Consider the following 23,447-nt stretch of genomic DNA (forward strand, 5'->3'; position numbering starts at 1 on the left):
GTTTTTGTTTTTTTCTTTTTCTTCTCCTTCTCCGCAAGTGATGATTCTTCATTCCTATAAGTTAATAATAGACACTTCAGTTAATACACGAAATCTTTATAATGAAGCCAAAAGAAAGGAGTAATAATTTCAGGACATTACTCATCACTTGGTTCAAATTCAGATTCTGAATCAGAATCTGACTCCTCTTGCCTCTGCTTTCTTTTTCTGGAGTCCATTCTGGAAGGCAAACAATCATCATTTAGAACATACTAAAAATACACCCAACTGAATATACAATATACACCCAACGCAGCAAACGAAACACACCCTGCTTAATAAACTACATACACCCAACGTGATCAAACAAAATACACCCAACTCGAAAAAAAAATTACACCCAAGTATGGTACTTACTTTTTCCCCTTTTTGCTGGGGTGTTTTCTTCCTGAATCCTCTGAGTCTTCTTGAGCCTCAAACTCAGAGGTAGAAGTGTCACTGTCAGTAGTTTCTGTCTCCAAAGACGATGTTGGACTCGCCTTCCTTTTTTTATTTATTTTTTATTTCTTTTTTTTTCTTTTTTTTTCTTTTTTTTTTTCATTTTTTCTCTTGTCTCTGCCATCTTCACAATCCCCTGAAACATGAGATATTTTAGTTAGCAGCATTCAGGTAAATAAAATACACCCAACTTATTATGTTTACTTACCAAAATTTCCTCTCTTTCTGCAGTCATTCTTTCCACTAACTGCTCCTTAGTCCAGTTGGCAATCCAGGGCTTTGGTGGTCTTTCAGTCCTGTTCTTTCCTTTGTTTTTTGAAAGATGAAAGTAGATTATCATCAGGGCAAAGAGGCAGCCATTAATTGCCTTCTTCTTCTTCTTCTTCTCCTGGTAGTCTGTGATGCCCTTGACCATGAAGGTCAAAACATGCCCCCCAGTTTCTCTCCGATATGCCGTCCATCTTAAAAATTGGGGCCAGGTGCACGAGCGATATTTTGTTTATCGTCGTTGGCAAAAGGAACGCCATCTGTATGTAGAGGATGAATATCCTCTTGAACATCAGGCGTTCCTCTTCGTTGCCAACGCCGATTTCCATCATTTCATCGGTAAGACTTTTGAGGGTCTTACCCTGGAATCTTCTATAAATTATTTTGTCATCATCAGAAAGTTTCTTATACTCAACTTTCTCAGGAAATAGATCTCCTACAAAAAGGAAGACAACAAAGTATCCAAGTCGGTTCAAATACATCCAAGCATCAACTTAATATACACCTATAATTTTAAGCTAGTTACCTGTTGCATTGATGCCAAGCGCATGACCTATTTTTTTTGGTGTTATTTGGAAAGAACCATATCCTGTCTTCAGTCTGTTCTCCCCAAGTTTGAAGTTGTTTGCCAGCTCCCTTAAGAGTTGGTGATCCACCCTTAGTGGTGGGATGTGCATCAACCCACCGAATCCGAAATCCCTCACAATCGCCTTCTTCTCCTCAGTCATGTTTCTGAACTTATCACTCAGGAGATGTGTGGCACACTTAAGGTCTTTTGTTTGGTTTCTTGCTGCCATTTTCTCTGAAACAAAAAATACACCCAAAGATATCAGTAAGATACACCCATATATATGAGTTAGATACACACATCAATAACAATAAGATACACCCATTGATAACAGTAAGATACACCCGTATATATGAGTCAGATACACCCAAAGATATCAGCAAGATACACCCATTGATAACAGTGAGATACACCCATAGATATTATTCAGATACATCCATATAGATATTAGTCAGATATCACTCAACCATGCTTCAATATCAAGCCACATTACAAGGTTAAGCAGTATACACCCCCCAATCTACGGAATAAACCCCCAATAATCAACAACAATAGCAGGAGAAGTTAGAACAACAACATAGAACGACGTAGAACTTAGAAGAACGACGTAGAACTTAGAACAGTGTAACAAAGAAGCAAGAATAATAGTAAACTCTAGAAGAACGACGTAGAAGAAAAGTAAAATATACAGGAATCTTAATGAACTTACGTTGAGTATTGTTGCTTTGTTTTCTCTTCAGATTCTTCACGGAGAGTTTGATGGTGTTTTGATGGAGGTTTCGAACAACGATTTGTATATTTTGAACTTTGATTTTCGCTCGAAAATGGGAGGGTTTCCTTGTTTTCAAAGTGCTTTGAGAAGTGGAAGAAGTGGAAGAGTCTGCCATACGTAACCGTTTGAGTGTTGAGCGCGTGATTTTGACGCGCCATGTTATGTCTTTTCATGCGCGTGAGTTCTATTTGGGTTGGGCCAACTTGTAAGCTTGTAAACTTGTATGTGTAGCAGACCCGTTGTATTTAATATTTTTTCATTTTCTTATTTTAACATTATTTATCTTAATAGTTTAAGATTTTTTAAAGTGAACAAATTAGTAAAATGGTAAAATAATAAATTAATTACTCTTAAACTAAAATAATAAATAAAACACACATTTCATAAAAATTACAAAATCAATAGTAATTAATCGTTCACTCTATTACTTTATCACCTTCTTTGTTTTAATCTAAATTCTCTCTTAATTTAATGTTATCAAAGACTAAACTTAACTTAAATTTCATCCAATCCAATCCAATATAATGACTATTTCTGTGTTTTGCAAGACTATCAAAGTGAACATGAGGAACTAAAAGTTTTCATATATTCTTTTTAAATAAAATTAGACACATACTAAGCCTCTGTACATATATGACCAACCATGTTATAAGATGTGACTTACATAAATCATAAGAATATGATTTCATTGCATTGTGATTCTAATTAGAAGAGTAATGATACGCAGAAGGAATCAAGTACAAATCATGTTTTCTTCTGATGGACAATCCAAATGATTCAGACATGTCAAGATCTTCATGCTTCTCGCCATTTGGAAGCTTCCAATCAAAATGAAAAAGCAAATTTGCAAGTATGAGTTCAACACTAGCAACCCCAAATGTGATTCCAGGACAAATCCTTCTCCCAGCACCAAATGGAATGAACTCAAAATCTGCACCTTTGAAATCAACAGAACCATCAATGAACCTTTCTGGATCAAACTTCTCAACTTCCTTCCAGTATCTTGGGTCCCTCCCAATTCCCCAAGCATTAACAACGACCCTGCTCTTAGCCGGGATTTCATAACCGTTGATTTCACATCTCTCACTGCATTCTCTTGGAAGTAATAAAGGAACAGGAGCATGGAGGCGTAGTGTTTCTTTGATTACTGATTTTAAGTAGTGGAGTTCATGGAGGTTGGCTTCGTCGACACACCCTCTTGAATCAAAGACTCTTCTTACCTCAGCTTGTGCTCTTTCCATCACGCTTGGGTTCTTGATAAGTTCTGACATCGACCACTCTAATGTTTTCGCTGAGGTGCCGCTTCCGGCAGCAAAGATGTCCTGCAAAAAGAAATTCAACTTTTTCATTGCACAACTTTCACTTTTTAATTTAAATATGAAAGGGGAACGGTGTAGGACGTAACTATGGAGTGTATAGACATTTTAGCAAAAATCGGACCGTCCGATTTTTAGGTACACAAATTACCTTCATCAAAATTTAAATTTTCTCTTCCACACTAATAGGACTGTCCGATTGGTAGACTTAATTTTCTTTTGCAAATAAATCGGATGATCCGATTTTTTTATCACTTGTTTCAGAAAAAACTGTCTCACATTTATGTCTAGCATCCACGTTCTCCACAATAATGCACAACACACACATGCTTCTCATATAAAAAAAAAATGAACCCGCAACTTTTCTAACTAAACTAACATGATCACTGAAGTTCCACAAATATTCCTCTAATAAATACTCTCTAGCAAGTAAGAAGGATTCTTAATTTTAATAATTTTAAAAATTTAGATGGATTTAATATTAGTCAATCCATTAAAATTTTATCTTTAAATTTAAAATATCAAGAGAAAATTTTTTTATAGAATCAAAATTAACTAGAATTTAGGTCTTTTTAGAATATTTTTCGAATTTTTACTACATGTGTCAACTCTTTTTAACTATTAAAAATTAATATCTTTACTAAAAAAAATTAAAACATACATATAATGTAAATTCTTATCTCAAAATACTAACCAAAATTGTTGCTTTGATAACATTGTCAGATAGAGGGTGCTCAAGGTTGCTATGCTTCTGAAGCTTTAATAAGACATCAACAATATCCTCCGTTGACTTTTCATTCATTTCCTTTCTTTCCTTGTGATTTCTCACAATCTTCTCAAGGATCCTATCCACTTCTTGATGAATCCTCTCTGCTTTTGATCTTAACCCTGTCACAACACTAAGCACTCCAATTGAAGGATACAAATCAGCCAAAGAGAAACCAGAAACAACTTTCAACACATCCTTCATAACTTGTATGAACGCTTCTTGATCCGTTGACTTTTCCCCAAAGGCCACTCTTGATGTTAATCCATATGACACAGAATATATAACTTTGCTGAAATTAATGATAGACCCATGATTGGAACTTAAATCCTTAACAAGATTCGATGCTTCTTGTTCCCTGATTAATCGAAACGATTCGACTCGCTTCGGTGTTAATAGCTCAAAAGTACAAATCTTCCTCATCTGCCTCCAATAGCTTCCATAAGGTGAAAAACTCATTCCCTTAGAACCATATGTTATAACATCAATAGCTAGATTGTGAGGCCTATTTGCAAATATTATGTCATGAGTTCTCATAACTTCTTTGGCCATTTCAGGTGAAGAAACAACTATGGTTGAGAGTGAGCCTAGTTTTATGTGCATAAGAGGGCCATATTCTTGTGATAATTTTGTTAGGCCACGGTGAGGCATAGAACTAAGTTGGTGTATGTTTCCTATGAAGGGTAGTTTAGATGGTCCTGGTGGCAATTTTGAGTTTTGTGGCTTCGGTTTTGATCTTGAAAATATGATAAACACTGCCGTGAACAAGAAAAGAAAGAAGGACAAGGTTGAATTTGAAGAAAGATAGTGGAGAATAAACTCCATGATTGGAAAGGAAGAATAGCTTTTGGTTAGATATGTCAGATTATGGTACTGAAGTATATATGGGCATTTAGTTTTGTTTGGATAAGAAGAGGAAACAAGAGTAAAGAAAATAGAAAGAAAGAAAATGAAAAAAATAGAAATTTGTTTTATTGTTTGGATGAAAAAAAATAAGAGAGAAAATAATTAATGTATAAAATAATAAATTTGTTTTTGCCATAAAATAAAATATAAATATTGTTATTTATTTATTTTTATTGTATTTTATAAATATTACAAAAGATTATAATTTTATATATTTGATTTAAACTATTTATCTAATAAATAATGTTAAAATATAAATCTATATTACAATTTAGAACTATTAAAACTAAGTTTATATTAATAATTAGTAGGGTAAAGTATTATTTTGATCTTTAATTTTTGGATTAAATTATAATTTAGTCATTAACGTTTCAAACGTTTTATTTCTGTCTCAAAATTTTTAAATAGGTTTAACGTGGACCTTAACAATATTATTAGTAAGTCATATTTTTTTCATTGTGTTAGAAGAATATAATTAAAACCTTCTCATAACACTTTGTCTTCTCAATCTCCTTGTAAAAAAAATTCATAAATTCTATCAATCAAGCACCAACACTCAAAATTTTACGTTATTTATGTACTGAAATCAAACGTTATTATTTTTTAAATATTCTAATTATTTGTGTCAAATTTAATAAGAAGACAATATTAAACTATTTAAAATTTTTTTTATTAAAATAAGACGTTTAAAATTTTTTATGATTAAAATAGGACGTTTAAAAGAATTAAGACTTAATTCAAATATTGAAAATTAAAATAATACTTTATCATAATTAATAATAATAATATAACTAAGAGTAATATTTTATATAAAAGACAACATTTTTTTTTGTTACCGTCGTCACCAACAACACCTCTTTCTCTTCTTCTTCTTCCTCCTATTAGAATTTCGTCTCCTCCTTCTTTTTCATCCTTCTCCTCCATCATCATTATAATCATCATTGTTATCATCATTGTCTTCTTGTAATATGTATAGTTATTATCGTTATCATCGAATTCGAATTTATATAATGGACAATTTTCGGTTTATTTGGTATTATACAATGGTTTCGTTTTGAGCTAATTTTCGGTTCATTTGAAACGCAAGTATTTCTGAATTCGAATTTATATAATGGACAATTTTCGGTTTATCTAGTATTATACGATAGTTTCATTTTGATAATATTTTCGATTCATTTGAGAGGCAGGTATTTTTGAATTCTAATTTATGTAATGGACCATTTTCGGTTCATTTGATATTATACAATAGTTTCGTTTTGATAATATTTTCGATTCATTTGATCACCATAGAGAATCAGAATCAATAAAAATGTTAACAAAATATTGGTGTTATTGGTTATGACGATAATGATGATGGAGGAAGAAGAAGGAGATCAAAGAAATTCAAATAAAAAAGAAATAGGAGGAAGGAAGAGAAGGATGAAGAGGAGATGGATGTGGTGGTATAGTGGTGGTGACGATGACGATAATAAACAAAAAATGAAGAAAAAAGGAGACAAAATCCCGCAGCATAAACTAAATAATTTGGATGAACTTTGATATAAAATTGCTTGAATGTATAACAAGACTCATTTTAGAATATATATTTAATTTAATATAGGATTATGCTATATTTTTTAAATATTTAAACTTATTTATCGTTTGTATTTTTTAAGAATATTTTATGAGTAAAATGAATTTTTAGATACCATTTTAGTAATTTATTTGTTAGATTTAATATTCAATTCTAGTTAACTAAGTCACTAGCTATTTCTTTTATCTTTTTTAGCTCAATTTATTATTATTATTATTATTTATTAATAATGCAACAGCAGTATAGCACTATGATATCTGTTATATCACTACTTTGCTTGAAAGTTTCTCAATAAATTTAAATAATGAAAATAGGATAAGAAATAATAATGTATTCAACATACAAGACCAGTTATGGAAATAAGATGAACATCTCTACCGACCAAACAAACACACACTCCACTTATTTGATCTTACAATTAACAACTTGATTTTATCTTCAGTTGCATATAGGACGAGAAGTAATGGGAACAAGGCATAGATTTTCTTTTCTCATTACTGCCACTCCAAAAATTTCCGACATATCCAAGTCCTGAATCTTCATTCCATTGGGAAGCTTCCAATCAAAATGATACAACAACATTGCAAGTGTAGACTCAGTGCTCGCCACCCCAAACGTGATTCCTGGGCACATTCTTCTTCCAGCACCAAAAGGAATGAGTTCCAAGTTGTTTCCTATGTAATCAATAGTGCTATTCATGAACCTTTCAGGGTTGAACCTTTCAGCCTCAACCCAATGATTTGGGTCTCTCCCAATCGCCCAAGCATTGATTATTACTTTGCTTTTGGAAGGTATGTGATATCCATTGATCTCGCAATCTTTTCCACATTCTCTTGGAAGTAAAAATGCACCAGGAGGGTGCAATCTCAGTGTCTCTTTCACAACTGATTTCAAGTATTTTAGTTTTTCAATGCCACTTATTCCTTCTTTGTCAAGTACTTCTCTTACTTCAGCTTGTGCCTTCTTCATTATCAATGGATTCTTAATCATCTCTGCCATTGCCCACAATACGGTTGTAGCTGATGTCTCTGTTCCGGCTGCAAAAATGTCCTACAACCATAGATCAAGTTAAACTAACTAGTAATATTCTAAAAAGAAGAATGCTAGGGCAAGCAATTTTGTGATTTGTAGCTATCAAATAGTCATTAATGATGATTTTAATGGTGTGAGATTGACGTAAGATTTTATCTAATGACTCACTTTTTTTGCTGGTTATATGCTGGCCAGAATTTAATAAAATTGATGGTCTACTAGACTTTTCCTTCTAAAAAAATTTCTAAGAAATTTAATCGAACATTTTAGACCTCAATAAATTTAAATTATCAAATCAGTCTTCGATATATATTAATATATTATTGACTAATTTACCACTTACAACTGACTTAAAATTCCCAGGGAGCATTGCTACTTTCATAACAGAGCAATTTTAATTTTAAACACTGGTTAACAACTTGTATTTCTTAATGAGTTACACATTTTTCGGTTTATGTTATTATAATTTTTCAGAGAGAGAATATTTTTATCTAAGTTAGTGTGTCACTTCTAAATATTTAATTTATAACTATTAATTACATTGTTATTTTTATCTTATGAATCATGAACACTTTATTAAATTGTCATGTTTATGTATGAGACACATTTTAAACACGATATTCATTTGACATGTTTGTCTTAATAAAAAATTAATTTTTTTTGTTTTTAATATAGATTTTTAAAATAAATTTAGAAATATTATATATTTATTAAAATAAAAATATTTTAAATATTTTATATAATTAAAAAATTAATATATATTTTAATATATAGTTGATGTTGCATAACACCAAATAAAAATAACATTGCCTGGCTGAAAGAAACAAGCAAAGATATTAGATGGATCTATCTTATAATTGGAATCAAATATTTAATGCAGTGTTGAGGTCCCTTCCATCATTTTGGGGGCAGTGGTCCAAATTTATCACAAAATTTAGTAGTAGGGACTAGGTACTACTGTGGTCCTCATTCATAAGGAGAAATAAAATATCAAAACACCAGACACAAAAGACAATAACAAAGGAATCCTATAGAATTATTAGAATTTAATATTCTTGACAATGAGTTACTCATTAATATTTAAAAAATTAAAATATCATATTAAATTATTAAATTAAAAAATTATATTAATAATTAAAAGTAATGACCATAAATAATAAATTCGAATAATCTTCTAATATTATTCATCATAATATACACTCACATTGCTCTTTTTTTTAATTTTATTTAATTGTTTATTTATTTTGGTGTACACACATGGATTTAAGGCTACCATAATTACGAACATAGTATATTTTTGTCAATTTCAATAATATAATTAATGTAATTAAAATTTTGTGAACCATTTTAATACATGTGGTTAGGACCACTGTGGCACTGTGGACCTTAACTCGTATAAATAACATTATGTTTATGCACAAGTTACATACATACTAAGATATAAATACTACATTGAAATGTTTTATGTACGTATTGGAAATAGATCTCTCCATTGTTTTTAATATTTGAGAGAATCATTTTTAATTTTATAAGTGAGACCAAAAATAAATAAAAAAAAAATAAATAATTTGATTAAATACTTAATACCATCATTTTTTTTAGAGAGGATCCACTCCCATACCAAAAATACACTATAGATATTAAAATCAATGATATCTGTTTGACTTAGTATCCTTTGTATGTTTTAAAAAATAAAACATCCTCAATCAAGACCCAGGCACAACTCAACATTACATGTCAAAATACGACAGAAATCCAATTCATATATAGAATCTGTTATCAGAGGGGTCATTAATGCAAGTTGTGAGCTGATGAGGATTTAGGAGTTAGTTAACTGTATTGCTGATGTGTCTCAATTATTGGCCATAACTTTTCAGAATCAATTCTTTTAAAGTTTATCTATCACAACATATCATTTTGTGTCTATTAAAATTCAAAAGTTTCATTTATATTTTTACTAGTCGAAACCATAAATAGAAATTTCAAAATAAAACTTTTATTTTTGTATATTGAATTATGAGTGGTAAAATTTTTAAAAATAATCTAAATTAAGTGTTAAATATTATTGCTCTTTATATAATTAAAATAATATTTTTTTACAAAATATCTGACATTTTTTCATTTTATAATTAAAAATAATTTTTTTATAAAACGTTGGTGACATTTTGTCTTTTTATATTTAAAAAAAATATTTATTTTACAAAATGTTAGTGATATTTTATACTACCATCATAACAGTGTAAAATACTAAAATGAACAAATATTATCGTATTTTACATTAAAATTATCTATATCTAAAAATTGTAGCCCCTAAAACAAGTCTAATTTATAAAGGAGAAGATGAAAACTTTTCATGGCATACAATAATAATAATAATAATTGGTGGAGTGGGATAGACTTGCTTACCAATATCACAGCCTTGATACTATCATCTGTTAATTGAAACTCTTGCTGATTATTACTATCCTGGAATTTCAAGAGCACATCTAAGAGGTACTCATTTGCTTCTACATCATCACTCTGTTCTTGTGATGCTTTCATCTCTCTATGGTCACTGAAAATGTTTTGCATTATTTGATCAGCTTCTCGGTGCAATTTCTCAAGCTTGGGCTTCAATCCAGAGACATATTGAAGCCATGTAATAGAAGGGTACAAATCTCCAATCTCAAAACCTCCTGAAATCAATGTAGCTTCTCTAACAACTGATATGAATTCCTTGTGGTACCTGTCCGCCACAAAAACACTTTAATTTTTAATAAATTTTTATTATTCTAAAAATCAATTACTCCTGTAAATTGATTGGTCTTTTTGTCGCTTTCAATCAAATTCTTAATATATATACTAGATAAATAAATTTTTAACAAATTTAAGTTTAAGATAATTTGATTTGCACTAGTTATCTGTAAAAAATAATTCTTAGGAATTTCTAAAAAACAAATTTTTCAAAAACCAAGTGTCTGATTTGAAATTTTTTCGGAATCAATTTAGATATTTGCTTTTAAATGAAAAACAACAGAGCAGATTTGACATTATTGTGTAACCCAAAATCTTAAACAATTAAATTTATGAATCTTCTCAAATATATATTCTTTATTAATCTAAATTTAACAACTCACACTTGAAATTTCAACAGTACCTGCACTTGGTGCCATAAGCAGACCTTGAAGCAATAGTAGATATTGTTGAGAACACTTGTTTGGAAAGATTGATAGGTGACCCTTCTTTTGAAGCAATCAATTTGATGAGATTGTTGAGTTCTTCAACTCTGATTGGTTGGAAAGATTGGACACGTTTAGAGCTTAAAAGCTCCAACACACAAATCTTTCTTAAATGTCTATAATAATCACCATATGGTGAAAAAGATAAACCCTTAGAACCATAGGACATTATCTTTGAAGCTAGAATAGGAGTTCTTGATGAAAAATTTAGGTCATGGGTTTTCAAGAACTCCTTGGCATATTCAGGTGAAGATACCACTATAGTTGAAACTTCACCTAGCTTAAGATGCATCAAGGGTCCATATTTTGTGGATAAATCTCTCAATGTATGGTGGGGAAGTGGTGAGCCAAAAAGGTTGTGTATGTTCCCAATTATTGGTAGCTTGTTTGGCCCTGGTGGTAACTTGAGAGATTTATTGTTAGGGTTTTTCATTATTATTTTGTATGCCATGATCATGAAAAGGAGAAGGGAGATAATCATTGATGTAAAGCTAATAGTAGGGATTGGAGAATCCATTGTTGGAAGAGAAGAGAAAATGGCCATTGTTTTAAGAAAGATAAGGTTCAATAGTGAAAAAGCACATGTATAATGAAAACGTGACATATAATTGGTTTGTGAGGGGACAAATTAACTTGGATGCATCTCAAATGTATTAAATCCCTGAAAAAGTTTATATCGAATATTTTTCTCTCTAAAAAAAATTAATTACGTTGAGATCCTTAAACTTTTCAAAAATAAAGTATATAAATTTTTACGTTATTTTTAAAAATTTATTTGTCTAAATAAAAACAACAAATCTAATTATATATGTGTTTTATTTTTGTAAAATTTAAAAATTTTAATATAATATTTTTTTTAAAAAACAAAAATATCCTATACAAAATTTATTAAGGACCTATTTAAATACATACTCTACGTTAAAATATATACTTTATGATAATGTGTGTGGATATACAAAAAATTAATTAAAGACAAAGAATGCCTTAGACTTAAATATTTCTAGAGTAATATGTGTAAGCTGGAGCCATGTAATTAATAAGACTTGTGTCTTACGTGGTCAAAATAGAGCCACAAACATTCAACATGGAGAGTGGCAAATCATACAACCCAGGATAGCTGTGGACGAGCTTGATGGTTCAAGATAAATTATCGCTCCGTGGCGGATCTTTTCTTTGTCAATGGGGCTATTCCCAACATGTTTCATAAAAGAATCGATAGTATTTTTTAAAGAATAAAATTTGTTATTGTATGGACGAATTTTCGAAGTATATTTCGTCTTAAAAAAAATTGAACTTATCTTTTTGTTTTTAAAGGATGTATACTTTGATAAAAAGAACACAGATAATGAATACTTACAAAAGACACTTGATGTTTAAATCAGTAAATATTTAAGATGTATAAAAATTTTATGATTATAAAATGTTAAACATGAAATAAAACTTATTTTGTGGTATATAATAATAATTCTATGAATATAGAATGGTAGAAATGAAATAGAATTTATTGTGTGTATATAATAATTCTATAAATATAAAATATTATATATGAAATAAAACTTATTATATGGTTTCTCTAGATATAGAAATTAGTGCTTTTATAGGCATATGGTTGATGAATAGAATTGACGTCATGACCGTTGGTCATTAAGTTAGAATAATAGTTATTAAGATCGTTTGTAACAAACTTAGAATGAAGGCAAGTAAAGTCGAGTTATGACTCATAATTCACAATAAAGACCAAGCTATAGGATGACGGATCACAGCCTCAAGTTTTGTCTGCCGATCATATGATTCAAGCTAAGCTTAGCAAATAAAATGAGTTATAACTTGGTTAAAAAATAAGTGAATAATGATATAGTGAGCTCTTAAGTTTAGTCAGGTTATTATGTCGGCACTTATTCAAAAAATAATTGAGTAGTAAGAGTCATGCAATCAAAATAGTTGTGTGGGAGATATTTTTTCGCTTGAGAACAATTTTTGTGACATGCGTATAGTGTTTGATTGTATGTGAACTGAAAAGTTATTATTTAAATGGATCTGGATGATTTAAAATTATTTAAATAGTTTAGATAAAAAAATTAAGGGTTTGCCGCTGGCCAATGGGTTGCTACATGCATAAGGCATGATTCGAACCCCCGACACTTACTTAAGTGGACTAGACTAACCACTAAACAAACCCAACATGGTTGAATTATTTTTATTAAAAATAGTCTAATTTAGATTGGATTTAAAATCCAAAATTTTAATATTTTTGGCACAGCCCTAATAACGAGAGACCCAAATCCATGATATGTATTAGGAATAAACAGCCTGCCCAAGAAATGTGCAACAAAAGGAGATAAACCAACCAACATATATGGGCTTTGAATTCAGCAACAAAGCCGATATTTCACAACACCGATGTTCTTGTTACCACAAAAAAGGGGGCTGATCCAAAATTGTGATAGTCCAATTTTTCTTGAAAAAAAAGAGAAAAAGATAAATAAGTTTTTGACTTTTTGTCTTTTGGACATTTTCATCTCTAACCAGAAAAATACTTTTAAGTTTCTGATCTTAACAAAATTTGGACAAATCAGTCCTGAAGAAGGCATTTAGACGGATCAGTCCCTGACAGAAGCATTTGGACGGAAAGACCGATCCGTCCAAATTTTATAAATGTCAGAAATTTAAAAATATTTTTAAATAGTCAGAAATGAAAATATTCGCGGGACAAAAGATCAGGAACTTATTTATTTTTTTCTCAAAAAAAAATAATAATTGTTGCGCTAATTCAGAAAGGTCATGTATTCAATTTCATCAACTTTAAAACTCTAAAAGCTTAATGCAGATAAGCTCTGATCTACTTTGAAATTTTGCAATAAGATAAGTTGAAGAGAATTGAGAATGTAACAGCATGATTAAATATGATTAATTGAGGGGTATACATGACTTGTCAAGTGCATGAATCTCTAACCATGTTAATTACAAACGTGTGCATGGGTGCTCTTTGGCCGTTTTATACTTATAGCTATGCCACATCATCATGTTTTAACTTTTGCCTCTATATTCTGTTATTTTTATGAACTTTACTTGTGAAACAGTTGGAAAAAGAGCAAAACGGAATGTTCTCTGAGGTTGTTTTTTTTTTGTGATCGAAATAAATTAAACAAAGAAAAACAAAACAAACAAAATAAGAAACTGTTTAAATAGAGTGGCAGTTCTGTTTAAGACTGCTCTTAAACTCTTCCCAAGGTGAAAGAAGCTCCACATGCGAAAATTGTAATTTCATCGCCATCTTTATATCTGCCGCCGTGTTTGCATCTCTCATAGTCAAACAAAAGTCAACACGCCAATTCTAATGTATGATATCTCTTATTTTGAATACCAATGAATCAATAAATCCAAAACCATCTTGAGTAACAAGATTAAATACTTCCACACAATCCGCCTCACAAATAACATCTCGTTGACCCACATCCCAAGCTAAGAGATATCCTCTCCAAATAGCAAACAATTCTCCTTGAAGAATACTATTACTCTCAATCATTCCTAAACACCCCATTTGCCAACTCCCATTACAATCTCTAATAACACAAGCAAAATCAACACTATCACTCGAACCAAAATAACTAGCATCACAATTAATCTTAAAAGTACCAATGGATGGGGGATTTCAAAAACCATTTAGAGTAGAGGGAAGGAACATACGTTGTAATTCAAAAATATTCCTAAGCTCCTTTTATGAAGTTAATATCAGACAAATCACTTTTTCCGAAGGCCAAGTTTCATGGGGATTAAATATGTCATTATTCCTTGCTCGCCATATCCACCAAAGTCCCGAAAAGAACTTGAACGGATGCTCTCTGTTATGATACAAGAACCAGTTCTTCAAATCCAAAGGATGACAAGAAATATCCAACCTATGCCAGACAAGCTGAGCTTTTGGACAATCTCAAATACAATGTAAAACCGATTCCTTGCTAGAAAGACATCTTGGACACCTCTGAAGTTGTTATTCCACTTATTGTACATCCATTCACCATGAAAACCATATGTTAAAGATATTGCAGTATTAACTTTGAAATGAGAATTGTGTAATATTCCTTTTTAATATGGTGTTAATGTCTCTAATATTTATGGTTAGGGATATGATGGTGCCAACAACATAAAAAAAATAGAACGAGTTACAAATATTTTTAAAAGATTGTTGTTATGCTTATTATATCTGATGTCTTCTTCTTAAAATTAATTTTTATTGTCAATATCATTTGTTTCTCTAATAAACGGCTATCAAAACATGAAATTGTTCATTTATTTAGATATTGATGAATTTAAAACAGGTAGAGACAAATCATAATTGAGTATTATTTCAGAGTGAAAATATTTATTTTGTCACAATTATAAGAAATTACAAGAGTTGCATAAAAGATTCAAGGATAAAGTATACTTTTTGTTCCTAAAGTTTGATAAAAGTTTTAAAAATATTTTTAAGTTTTATTTTGTTTCAATTTTGTCTTATAAGTTTTCGATTTGCATCAAATATACTATTGATGACTAATTTTTTCAAAAATTTAAGACCAATTCAACAACAATTTCATAAGAACAACTCTCAACACTAGAAAATCAAACATAATTTTCATGCATTATTGTTAAATTGGTCTTAAATTTTTTAAAAATTTAGCCGTCGAAGGTATATTTGATGCAAATCGAAAACTTTTAGGATAAAATTGAAATAAAATAAAATTAGAGATATTTTTAAAATTTTTGCCAAACTTTAAGAATAAAAAATATACTTTATCCAAAATTTCAATAATCAACTAATGAATTTACTAAGTCCGAGTTTTGTGATAATTTATAGATGCTTACAAAAATTTTGACATTACTAAAATTTTTATTTTTATTGACAATTTTTATCTCAAAAATTTTACTGAATAAGAGAAGATTAATTTATTTTTTTAACATGGATATTTTATTCTTAATGTTCATCAATATTAAAAAACATTTATGAATCCACATAGATTTTTTGCAAAATCAACGAAGTAAAAAATGTATTACTTAATCAACAGGTTAATTCGTCTGATATTAATCATATTAATTTTTATAATTATTATATAAAGGTCATTTTCAACAATGAAAATATGAAGATAAGATTAAAAAATAAGATAAAAAATAATTTTTTCACAGATAATTTAATAATTTATGTTAAAAATAAAACACTGAAAATTTAGTCTTAATTTAATTATTAAAAGAAAAAAAAAGGTAAAGCAGCAACAACTATATACAATAAAATTATATATGTAGATAAAACCAGCGACGGTATTTTGAAGTTTTTTTTTTTGACAGAAAGAAACGTTTCTCAATTATAGGAAAGCCAAACGGCACTTACAAATTTCAAAGAAATATCAATTCTACATGAATAACAAGAAGACAGATATCCTATGTATTGAACTACAATCTGATAGCAAGCCTAACATTCGATTCCTAAAAATCTTAAAAAGAAGAAACAGAGATAAAACAAAATCTCTTTTGTTTCTAAATCTACACATATGTGCTGCAAGCCAATAAGATACATCTTCTTCTTCTCCATATAAATCTGAATATTTTTTGAATCTGAAAGTTTTCCTGTACACAAACCCATTTCTTCTTTGAGTTTTCCTTCAAGATCTGAACAGATCTGTATCATCAGAACATCACCAGCAACCATAACAGGGACCAAAACGCCACCACAAACAAGGGGGAAAACCACATATGGGTTATACAAACAGAAACACAGAGCTAAGCTCAGGTCTGAAGGAAATTATTTTAGATCTAGATCTGGATCTCAAATCTAGATCTCTAAACGAAAAGCAGAAAAACAAAAATTAGAGCAAAAAATAGGAAAGCAAAGAGAAAAGAGAGGAGAAGTTAAAGAGGTGACAGAAACAGAACGGGTGGAGGTGAATAAAATCGAAACAGAGGAGAAGAAGAAAAGGGGGGGAGAAGGAGAAGCCGAGGAGACGAAAAGGGAGAAAAGTTAAGAAGATAGTAGCAGAGGAGAAGAGGTAAGGGAAGATAGGAGCATCGGAGGGCCACCGCAGCCTAGATTGAGGCGGCGGCGGCAGCCCTCAAAGAAAAATTAGGGTTTACCTCAACGAGAGAGAGAGAGTTTCAATCTCTATCTTAATACCTCAAAATAAAAACGTATTTTGAAGTTGAGAGAAATGCCAAAATAATAATAACATTGATTGTATCAGAAACTGTTGTTTGTTTCAATTTATAAAGTTAAATCCTTTCCAAAAGTTACAATGCAATAACAATGCCATCTTGATTCTTGTCTTATACTTTTAAAAGCATGGGATGAAGACACTGACAACATTGTTGATGATGCAATACAAAACAAACACTATACTGCATCGATATTCAAGTAAATAAAACAGTAACAATAAGAAAATACAAATTAATATAGACATAATTTTGATCCTTGTCTTTGAGCTGATCGAATCTTATTAGAAAGTGTCAAGAATGATAAGAAAAGAATCATAAAATTGGTTGTTTCAACAGGGGAATTTTCATCTTTTTTCTCTTCTTGGATCATTATATTTGAAGTTTTAATATTTCAACAATGATTAGAAACCACTTCTATTCAAACCATTATTTAGGTTTCGTGACACGACCTAGGTAAAATCACATATAGAATTATTTGACGACTTCAATTTTAGATTTGGTTCTAGTTGTAAACGGGTGGTTGTAGAAAGCCATTTTAATTTAGAGTTTAAAGTTTAGAATTATATAACGTTATTTTATCCAATTAAAATATCACAAATGCTATTTAATTTGTATATTAAAATCAGTTATTAGTGTATTTGTGTATAAATATATATGTGGTTTAATTTATTTATTTTTTACCAACAATAAAAAATTCGAATTCGCGACCACTTAGATAAGTACGGAAAGACTATGCCATTTGAATTATAATTCATTGGTGTGGTTTAATTTATTTTTAATGTGTATTTATATTCCAATATGTATTTTATATCGATTACTAACTTTATTAGCTAATTTTAATATACACGTAACATAACTTAAAATATTATTACTTTGTAGTTGTCAAAGAAAATTTCCGAATGACAAATAATATCTTAAAAGATGGAATTATATATCTCATTATTCATATATCCATAAAAATGGAATCACACATCTCATATTCATGCACTATATATAATTTTCTTTAATTTATTTTTATTTTGTGGATCGATCGAACGTACATTCCAAATATGGTTAGAACTTAAAAGTGAGATGGTGAGAACCTAATACTTTTATAATATTTTTTTTTAAGATTTTATTTATCCAACAAGCATGTTAAAAACATTTTATTAAAAGCAATATATAGAGATTTAATTGACGGGAATAATTTTTGGAAAATTTTAAAATTAATAAAAATTTATTGAAAAAGTAGTATTTGATTGGAAATTATTGGGGTGTATAATTTGGGTGTTTATTTAATTTTGAGGTAAATACTAAATTAGTACTTGATAGATTTTAGTGTTAACAAAATAGTACTTAATTTTTGTTATTGACAAAAAATAGTCTCTATATAATTTTAGAATTTGATAAGTATGTCACTGAACTCGTTACAGCACATTTCCAACGAGAGGCATATTGAAATAGCCACCAAAAAAATCAAGTAGAATTTTTAATTAATTATCCAGTCCAACTTGAAAAATCTAAAATCCTCCTTCTAAACTCTAATCCCCTTTCCTTCCCCCTCTAAATTCTAATTTTCTCACCCTAATGCACTCTCTCACACTCTCAACGTACTCTCTCCAAAACGACAGTGAAGCTCAACCTTCTCAGTCTCACAGAACATCGTACGGTCGCTATCTCGTCGTCGGATATTCTACGTTCGTCAGCTCCTTTATCATCTGCCTCCTCCATCAGCGTCGCATCGTCTGTGTACCTTTGCTGCTGTCGCCTTGCCTAAACCCATTCTCCGTCGTCTCTGCACCTTTACTGTTGTCTCCTCAACATCACCTTGTTGGCTATGCTTCACGGTGGCTCACTTCCCTCCTTGTGGTCAAGCATAAGAACAGACACACATAGCAGTAACGTCTCACTCATTGGCCTCGTGTCCATCACCTCTTCTCGTTGCTACAGTTGCCGCTCATATCTTCTTGCTTCTCATCGTTAGACGTTGGCCTGCCTCTTCTGTCTATGTTCCGAAATATCATTATAAGACAAATTAATTTCTCTTTAAAACGATAAAAAAATAAATCTTTTTTATTAAAATAATTTTTGAAGACAACAAGAGAATAACATTTATTAAAAATAAATTATTTAATTTAAAATGATCTTAAAACCAATTTGGATGTTGAACCAATAATATTAAACCACTCAAATAAAGGCTGATTTTCTTAGCTTGAGTTCCTATTCTCGATTTGATACCAACTTGTTTAGAAAAATTAATAAAAATAATAAAATAATTAGATCTAACAAATTAGTATTTTAGTTAGTCACAAAAAAAAGTATTTTAGTTTTTAATATCAGCATTAATACTCTATGCCGGTATTTAAAGAACAAATTAAAGTGGACACTAAAATAGAGATCTTTTAAATTTTATTAAGACCAAAAACAAAAAGAAAAAAAAGAAAAAAAATTATAATAAAAAATATTTGAGATAACTAATTCGTAATATTTTAAAAAACCTACAAGATAATTTTGAATAAATATCTAATTTGGTCTAAAATTAAATACTTTATTTTATAACAAATTTTTATTATTCTTAACATTTTTGAAAATTATTTTCGTGAGACATATTAATCTCTATGTTATTATTACAAGATAATTACATTTTACAAAAATATAATTAAAAGAAAATGAGAGAAAGACAAATATTGGAAAAAATATCAAAAAATTCAAAGAATAAATATTTTTGAAGCAAATTATTCGATCTAAATTCTTTTAAAATTAATTAATTTAAATATTTATCTTATTATTTTATTATAAATTAATTTATAAATATTAGATGATTAACATTTTCTAAAAACATTTTTTTACACTAAAATTAATATTAAAATCAATCACCATTATATTTACACATAAATAAATATATTATTTTATTATTTTAATATATATGTATATTTCAGTATATTTTACGCTAATTACTAATTTTAGTGGACACCTAATTTTTTTTATATATGGTAAAAACTCAAGTGCAATTCACTTCACGTAAAGTTAATAGTTGAGAACTATTAAATAAAAATTTAATCAAATCATCTAACGATTTTCAGTTATCACATGAAGTCAAGTCCACCTCAATTTCTACCATTATATATACATATATTTGGAATTGCCGCGTTCAGCAAACCTCAAAAACTTTTCACTCCTTATTTACTCCTTTGTTTCATATCCATCCATGGAAGTTCAGATTTATCACTTGCTAGCCCTTTTTTCTTTGTTCCTCTCCATCATTGCGGCACTCAAACAAAACAATGCCAAGAAAACCGACAAAATTCCAAATATACCCCCATCACCATGGAAGCTACCTATCATAGGAAACATGCTCAACCTTGTTGGTTCTGCACCACATAGAAAACTAAGAGACTTAGCACAAAAATATGGACCTTTAATGCATCTTCAACTTGGTGAAATCTTTTTCGTTGTGGTTTCTTCACCAGCTTATGCTAGAGAGATACTAAAAATCCATGATGCGAATTTCGCATCACGGCCGTACTCTCTAGCATCAGATGTGGTGTTCTATGGTTCCACGAACATAGCATTTTCGCCATATGGCGAATACTGGAGACTGCTACGCAAGATATGTACTACGGAAATTTTAAGCGCGAAACGCGTTCAATCACAGTTGCCAATGAAACTGAAAGAAGTCAACAACCTCATCAAAGGGATTGCTTCTGAGGAAGGATCCGTTATCAATCTTAGTCAAAAAATTATATCATTGATGTTTTCTATTACTTCTATGGCCGCGTTTGGCAAGAAGTACTATGAACAAGAAGAGTTCATTAAAGTTGTTAGAGAGGTTTTGAAGCTGGCTGGAGGTTTTTACATTGGAGACTTGTTTCCATCGGCTAAATGGATTCAGAACCTCACTGGGATGAGGCCTAAGCTTGAGGATTTGCATTGGAGAGTTGATAGGATACTACAGATCATCATCGATGATCATAGACAATCAAGAACTGATAAAGAAGTGGAGGATCTTGTTGATGTTCTGTTGAAATTTGAGGGGAATAGTAGTGATGTGGATCTTCCCTTAACCAACAACAATATCAAGGCGATAATCTTTGTAAGTATATTCACTTTCTTTAGTTTATTTCTTTTTTTTTTTACTTAGTGTTTGTTTTAGATGTTATTATCCAAGTAACTAAAAACAAAGAAGATATTTTTGTCCTAAAATAAAAGGTTTAGCTAAGGGATATATTAAATTTATTAATAAAAAAATATTATAGAAAAAAATATGTAAAGTTTAATATTCAATATAATTATTGTGTATTTATTAAAATAAAAAATTAAAACATTTTATTTATAGTAATTTTAAACTTTTATACTTAGAATATATATTAACTAAATCCTAGAATAAATATTTAAATTAGTCTTTAAAAAATTACAGACAAAATATTTTGGTCTCTAATAAATTTTTATTTTTTAGAAATCTTTAAAAATTATTTTCATTAAATAAATTAGCCCATTCATTGCTTTTAATTAAATTTTTAATGTGTGTTGGATAAATAAATTTTTAATAAATTTTATTATACGATAATTAGATTATAAAATTATTTTTATAGGACAAATTATTTTCTTTTTAAAATAATAAAAAATTAATTTGTGTGACAAAATAATTTTTGAAGACTTCTAGAAAATATAAAAATTTATTAGAAAACAATTTTCGATCCAAATTTTCTTGATGACCAATTTTCATGTTTATTCTAGGATAATTTGGTTTAGTGTAAAAGTCCATTACTAATGAAAGTAGACGATGCTCTTTTAGTTAATTTTCTTAAGAACCTATCATTTTTAACTTATAGAAAATTAAAGGATGTTTGAAGATATAATAATATCTATTCAAGTTAATTTAATAATATAATCTTTCTAAGTGTATTCACTTCCTTGTATACGGAATATCTTTTAAGTTTATTTCTTTTTGTACTAAGTGTTTGTTTATATAGACGTCGTTATTCTAATAACTATGAAAAGAAAAAATATATATATTTTGTGATTTTTTTTAATATTAGGATATTTTGGTTTAATAAAAGTAAATTACTAATGAAAGTAGACAATACTTTTATAATTGAAGAATATTAAATGATTAACAAAATTTATTATTTTTGGTTTGTAATTCATTAGCATTGTTTAAAAAATATAAACTAAAAATATATTATTAAATTGCTAAACTAAAAGAATTGAATTAGTAGCTAAAATACCCACACAAAAAATAAATTCAGTTTCCTTTTAAACTTTTCACATTATGTTTAAGAACCAATCATATTTAATTTAGATGCATTATCATTCTTGGAGTGGTTTAACCAAATAGATCAACTAAATGATATGACATTTTTTCCCTCCTCTTCTAGGATGTCTTCACCGGCGGAAGTGACACAGCAGCAACTACCATTAACTGGGCGATGGCTGAGATGATGAAGAATCCAAAAATACTGAAGAAAGCGGAATCCGAAGTGAGAGAGGTATTAGATACAAGAGTAGGACCGAAGTTTATTGATGAAACTTGCATTGAAGAAATGAAATACTTGAAAGCAGTTATCAAAGAGACTTTGAGATTACACCCTGCCGGTCCCCTTTTGCTTCCACGGGAATGCGGACAAGCTTGCGAAATCAATGGATATCACATACCAACCAAAAGCAAGATCGTAATCAATGCATGGGCCATTGCAACGGATCCTAACTACTGGACTGAACCGGAGAGGTTTTTTCCTGAGAGGTTTATTGATAGCTCAATTGATTTCAAAGGTAACAATTTTGAGTTCATTCCGTTTGGTGCTGGACGAAGAATTTGCCCCGGAATGAACTATGGTGTTGCAAGTGTTGAGTTAATCCTTGCATTGCTGTTGTATCACTTTGATTGGAAGCTTCCTAGTGGGATTAAAAGTGAGGATTTCGATATGTCTGAGTTATTTGGAGCATCTGTTGTGAAAAAATCTGACTTGTTCTTGATTCCTGTGGTTTCTCGTTCTGTGATCTAATTGCATCATGAATAACATATACTCAACAAATTATGTAATGTAATCTTTGAAGAGGAGTAATAGGACGCGAGCAACTTTTGTGTTTTGTAACCATCAATTGGCCATCAATATTGTTTTTAATGGTATGAGATTACATTTAATAGTGGGAGATTATTCACTTTTCTTTTGATGGTGAAGTGTTGGCCACAAAACATAAAAGTTGCTGCCACCGGACTTTTCCATCTTTGAATTTTCCAGCAATATGTTTCCATATGATGACTATTGAATAGCTTTGGATGTATGAAATGCCGCGCGCAAATCATTAATGGCAATGGTTTGCTTTATATTTTATGTTATAAGATTAATTTATCAACTTCTTTCTATGATTAGGTGCATATTTACCTTG

At 29.8% G+C, this 23,447-nt stretch overlaps 3 protein-coding genes and 1 long non-coding RNA gene across 4 annotated transcripts; 2 read left to right on the top strand and 2 right to left on the bottom strand.

Annotated features, from left to right (window-relative positions):
- Window positions 1-2,642: 2,642 nt before the first annotated feature.
- On the bottom strand, window positions 2,643-5,118 carry LOC112790906 (cytochrome P450 71D10). Its single transcript, XM_025833531.3, has 2 exons — window positions 4,095-5,118; window positions 2,643-3,406 (listed from the first exon to the last, which is right to left on the bottom strand). The coding sequence occupies exons 1-2, from the start codon at window positions 4,989-4,991 to the stop codon at window positions 2,786-2,788; spliced, it is 1,518 nt and encodes a 505-aa protein (XP_025689316.1). The 5' UTR covers window positions 4,992-5,118; the 3' UTR covers window positions 2,643-2,785.
- Window positions 5,119-6,917: 1,799 nt separating this feature from the next.
- On the bottom strand, window positions 6,918-11,541 carry LOC112790914 (cytochrome P450 71D9). The gene is made up of 3 exons (XM_025833541.3): window positions 10,814-11,541; window positions 10,084-10,402; window positions 6,918-7,695 (listed from the first exon to the last, which is right to left on the bottom strand). Exons 1-3 carry the CDS (start codon window positions 11,497-11,499, stop codon window positions 7,084-7,086), a joined length of 1,617 nt encoding a protein of 538 aa, XP_025689326.1. The 5' UTR covers window positions 11,500-11,541; the 3' UTR covers window positions 6,918-7,083.
- Window positions 10,039-10,472, top strand: LOC140184459 (uncharacterized). Its single transcript, XR_011881284.1, has 2 exons — window positions 10,039-10,170; window positions 10,260-10,472. It is a non-coding gene; the product is annotated as an uncharacterized lncRNA (long non-coding RNA).
- An 8,724-nt stretch (window positions 11,542-20,265) lies between the features above and the next one.
- Window positions 20,266-23,392, top strand: LOC112711101 (cytochrome P450 71D11-like). Its single transcript, XM_025763662.2, has 2 exons — window positions 20,266-21,150; window positions 22,436-23,392. The coding sequence occupies exons 1-2, from the start codon at window positions 20,266-20,268 to the stop codon at window positions 23,060-23,062; spliced, it is 1,512 nt and encodes a 503-aa protein (XP_025619447.1). The 3' UTR covers window positions 23,063-23,392.
- The last annotated feature ends 55 nt before the right edge of the window (window positions 23,393-23,447 follow it).

The sequence above is a fragment of the Arachis hypogaea genome, chromosome 1 (assembly GCF_003086295.3).
Source record: "Arachis hypogaea cultivar Tifrunner chromosome 1, arahy.Tifrunner.gnm2.J5K5, whole genome shotgun sequence".
Taxonomy (NCBI): Eukaryota; Viridiplantae; Streptophyta; class Magnoliopsida; order Fabales; family Fabaceae; genus Arachis; species Arachis hypogaea.

Excerpts from the sequence above, each read along its gene's own strand:
- LOC112790914 (XM_025833541.3), bottom strand. The coding sequence starts at position 11,499 with ATGTCACGTTTTCATTATACATGTGCTTTTTCACTATTGAACCTTATC. Across the intron at positions 10,403-10,813 it reads GCTTATGGCACCAAGTGCAG|GTACCACAAGGAATTCATAT; the intron begins GTACTGTTGAAA and ends TGTGGCGGACAG. Across the intron at positions 7,696-10,083 it reads GTATCAAGGCTGTGATATTG|GACATTTTTGCAGCCGGAAC; the intron begins GTAAGCAAGTCT and ends CTATGGTTGTAG.
- LOC112790906 (XM_025833531.3), bottom strand. The coding sequence starts at position 4,991 with ATGGAGTTTATTCTCCACTATCTTTCTTCAAATTCAACCTTGTCCTTC. Across the intron at positions 3,407-4,094 it reads TTATCAAAGCAACAATTTTG|GACATCTTTGCTGCCGGAAG; the intron begins GTTAGTATTTTG and ends TTCTTTTTGCAG.
- LOC112711101 (XM_025763662.2), top strand. The coding sequence starts at position 20,266 with ATGGAAGTTCAGATTTATCACTTGCTAGCCCTTTTTTCTTTGTTCCTC. Across the intron at positions 21,151-22,435 it reads ATATCAAGGCGATAATCTTT|GATGTCTTCACCGGCGGAAG; the intron begins GTAAGTATATTC and ends CTCCTCTTCTAG.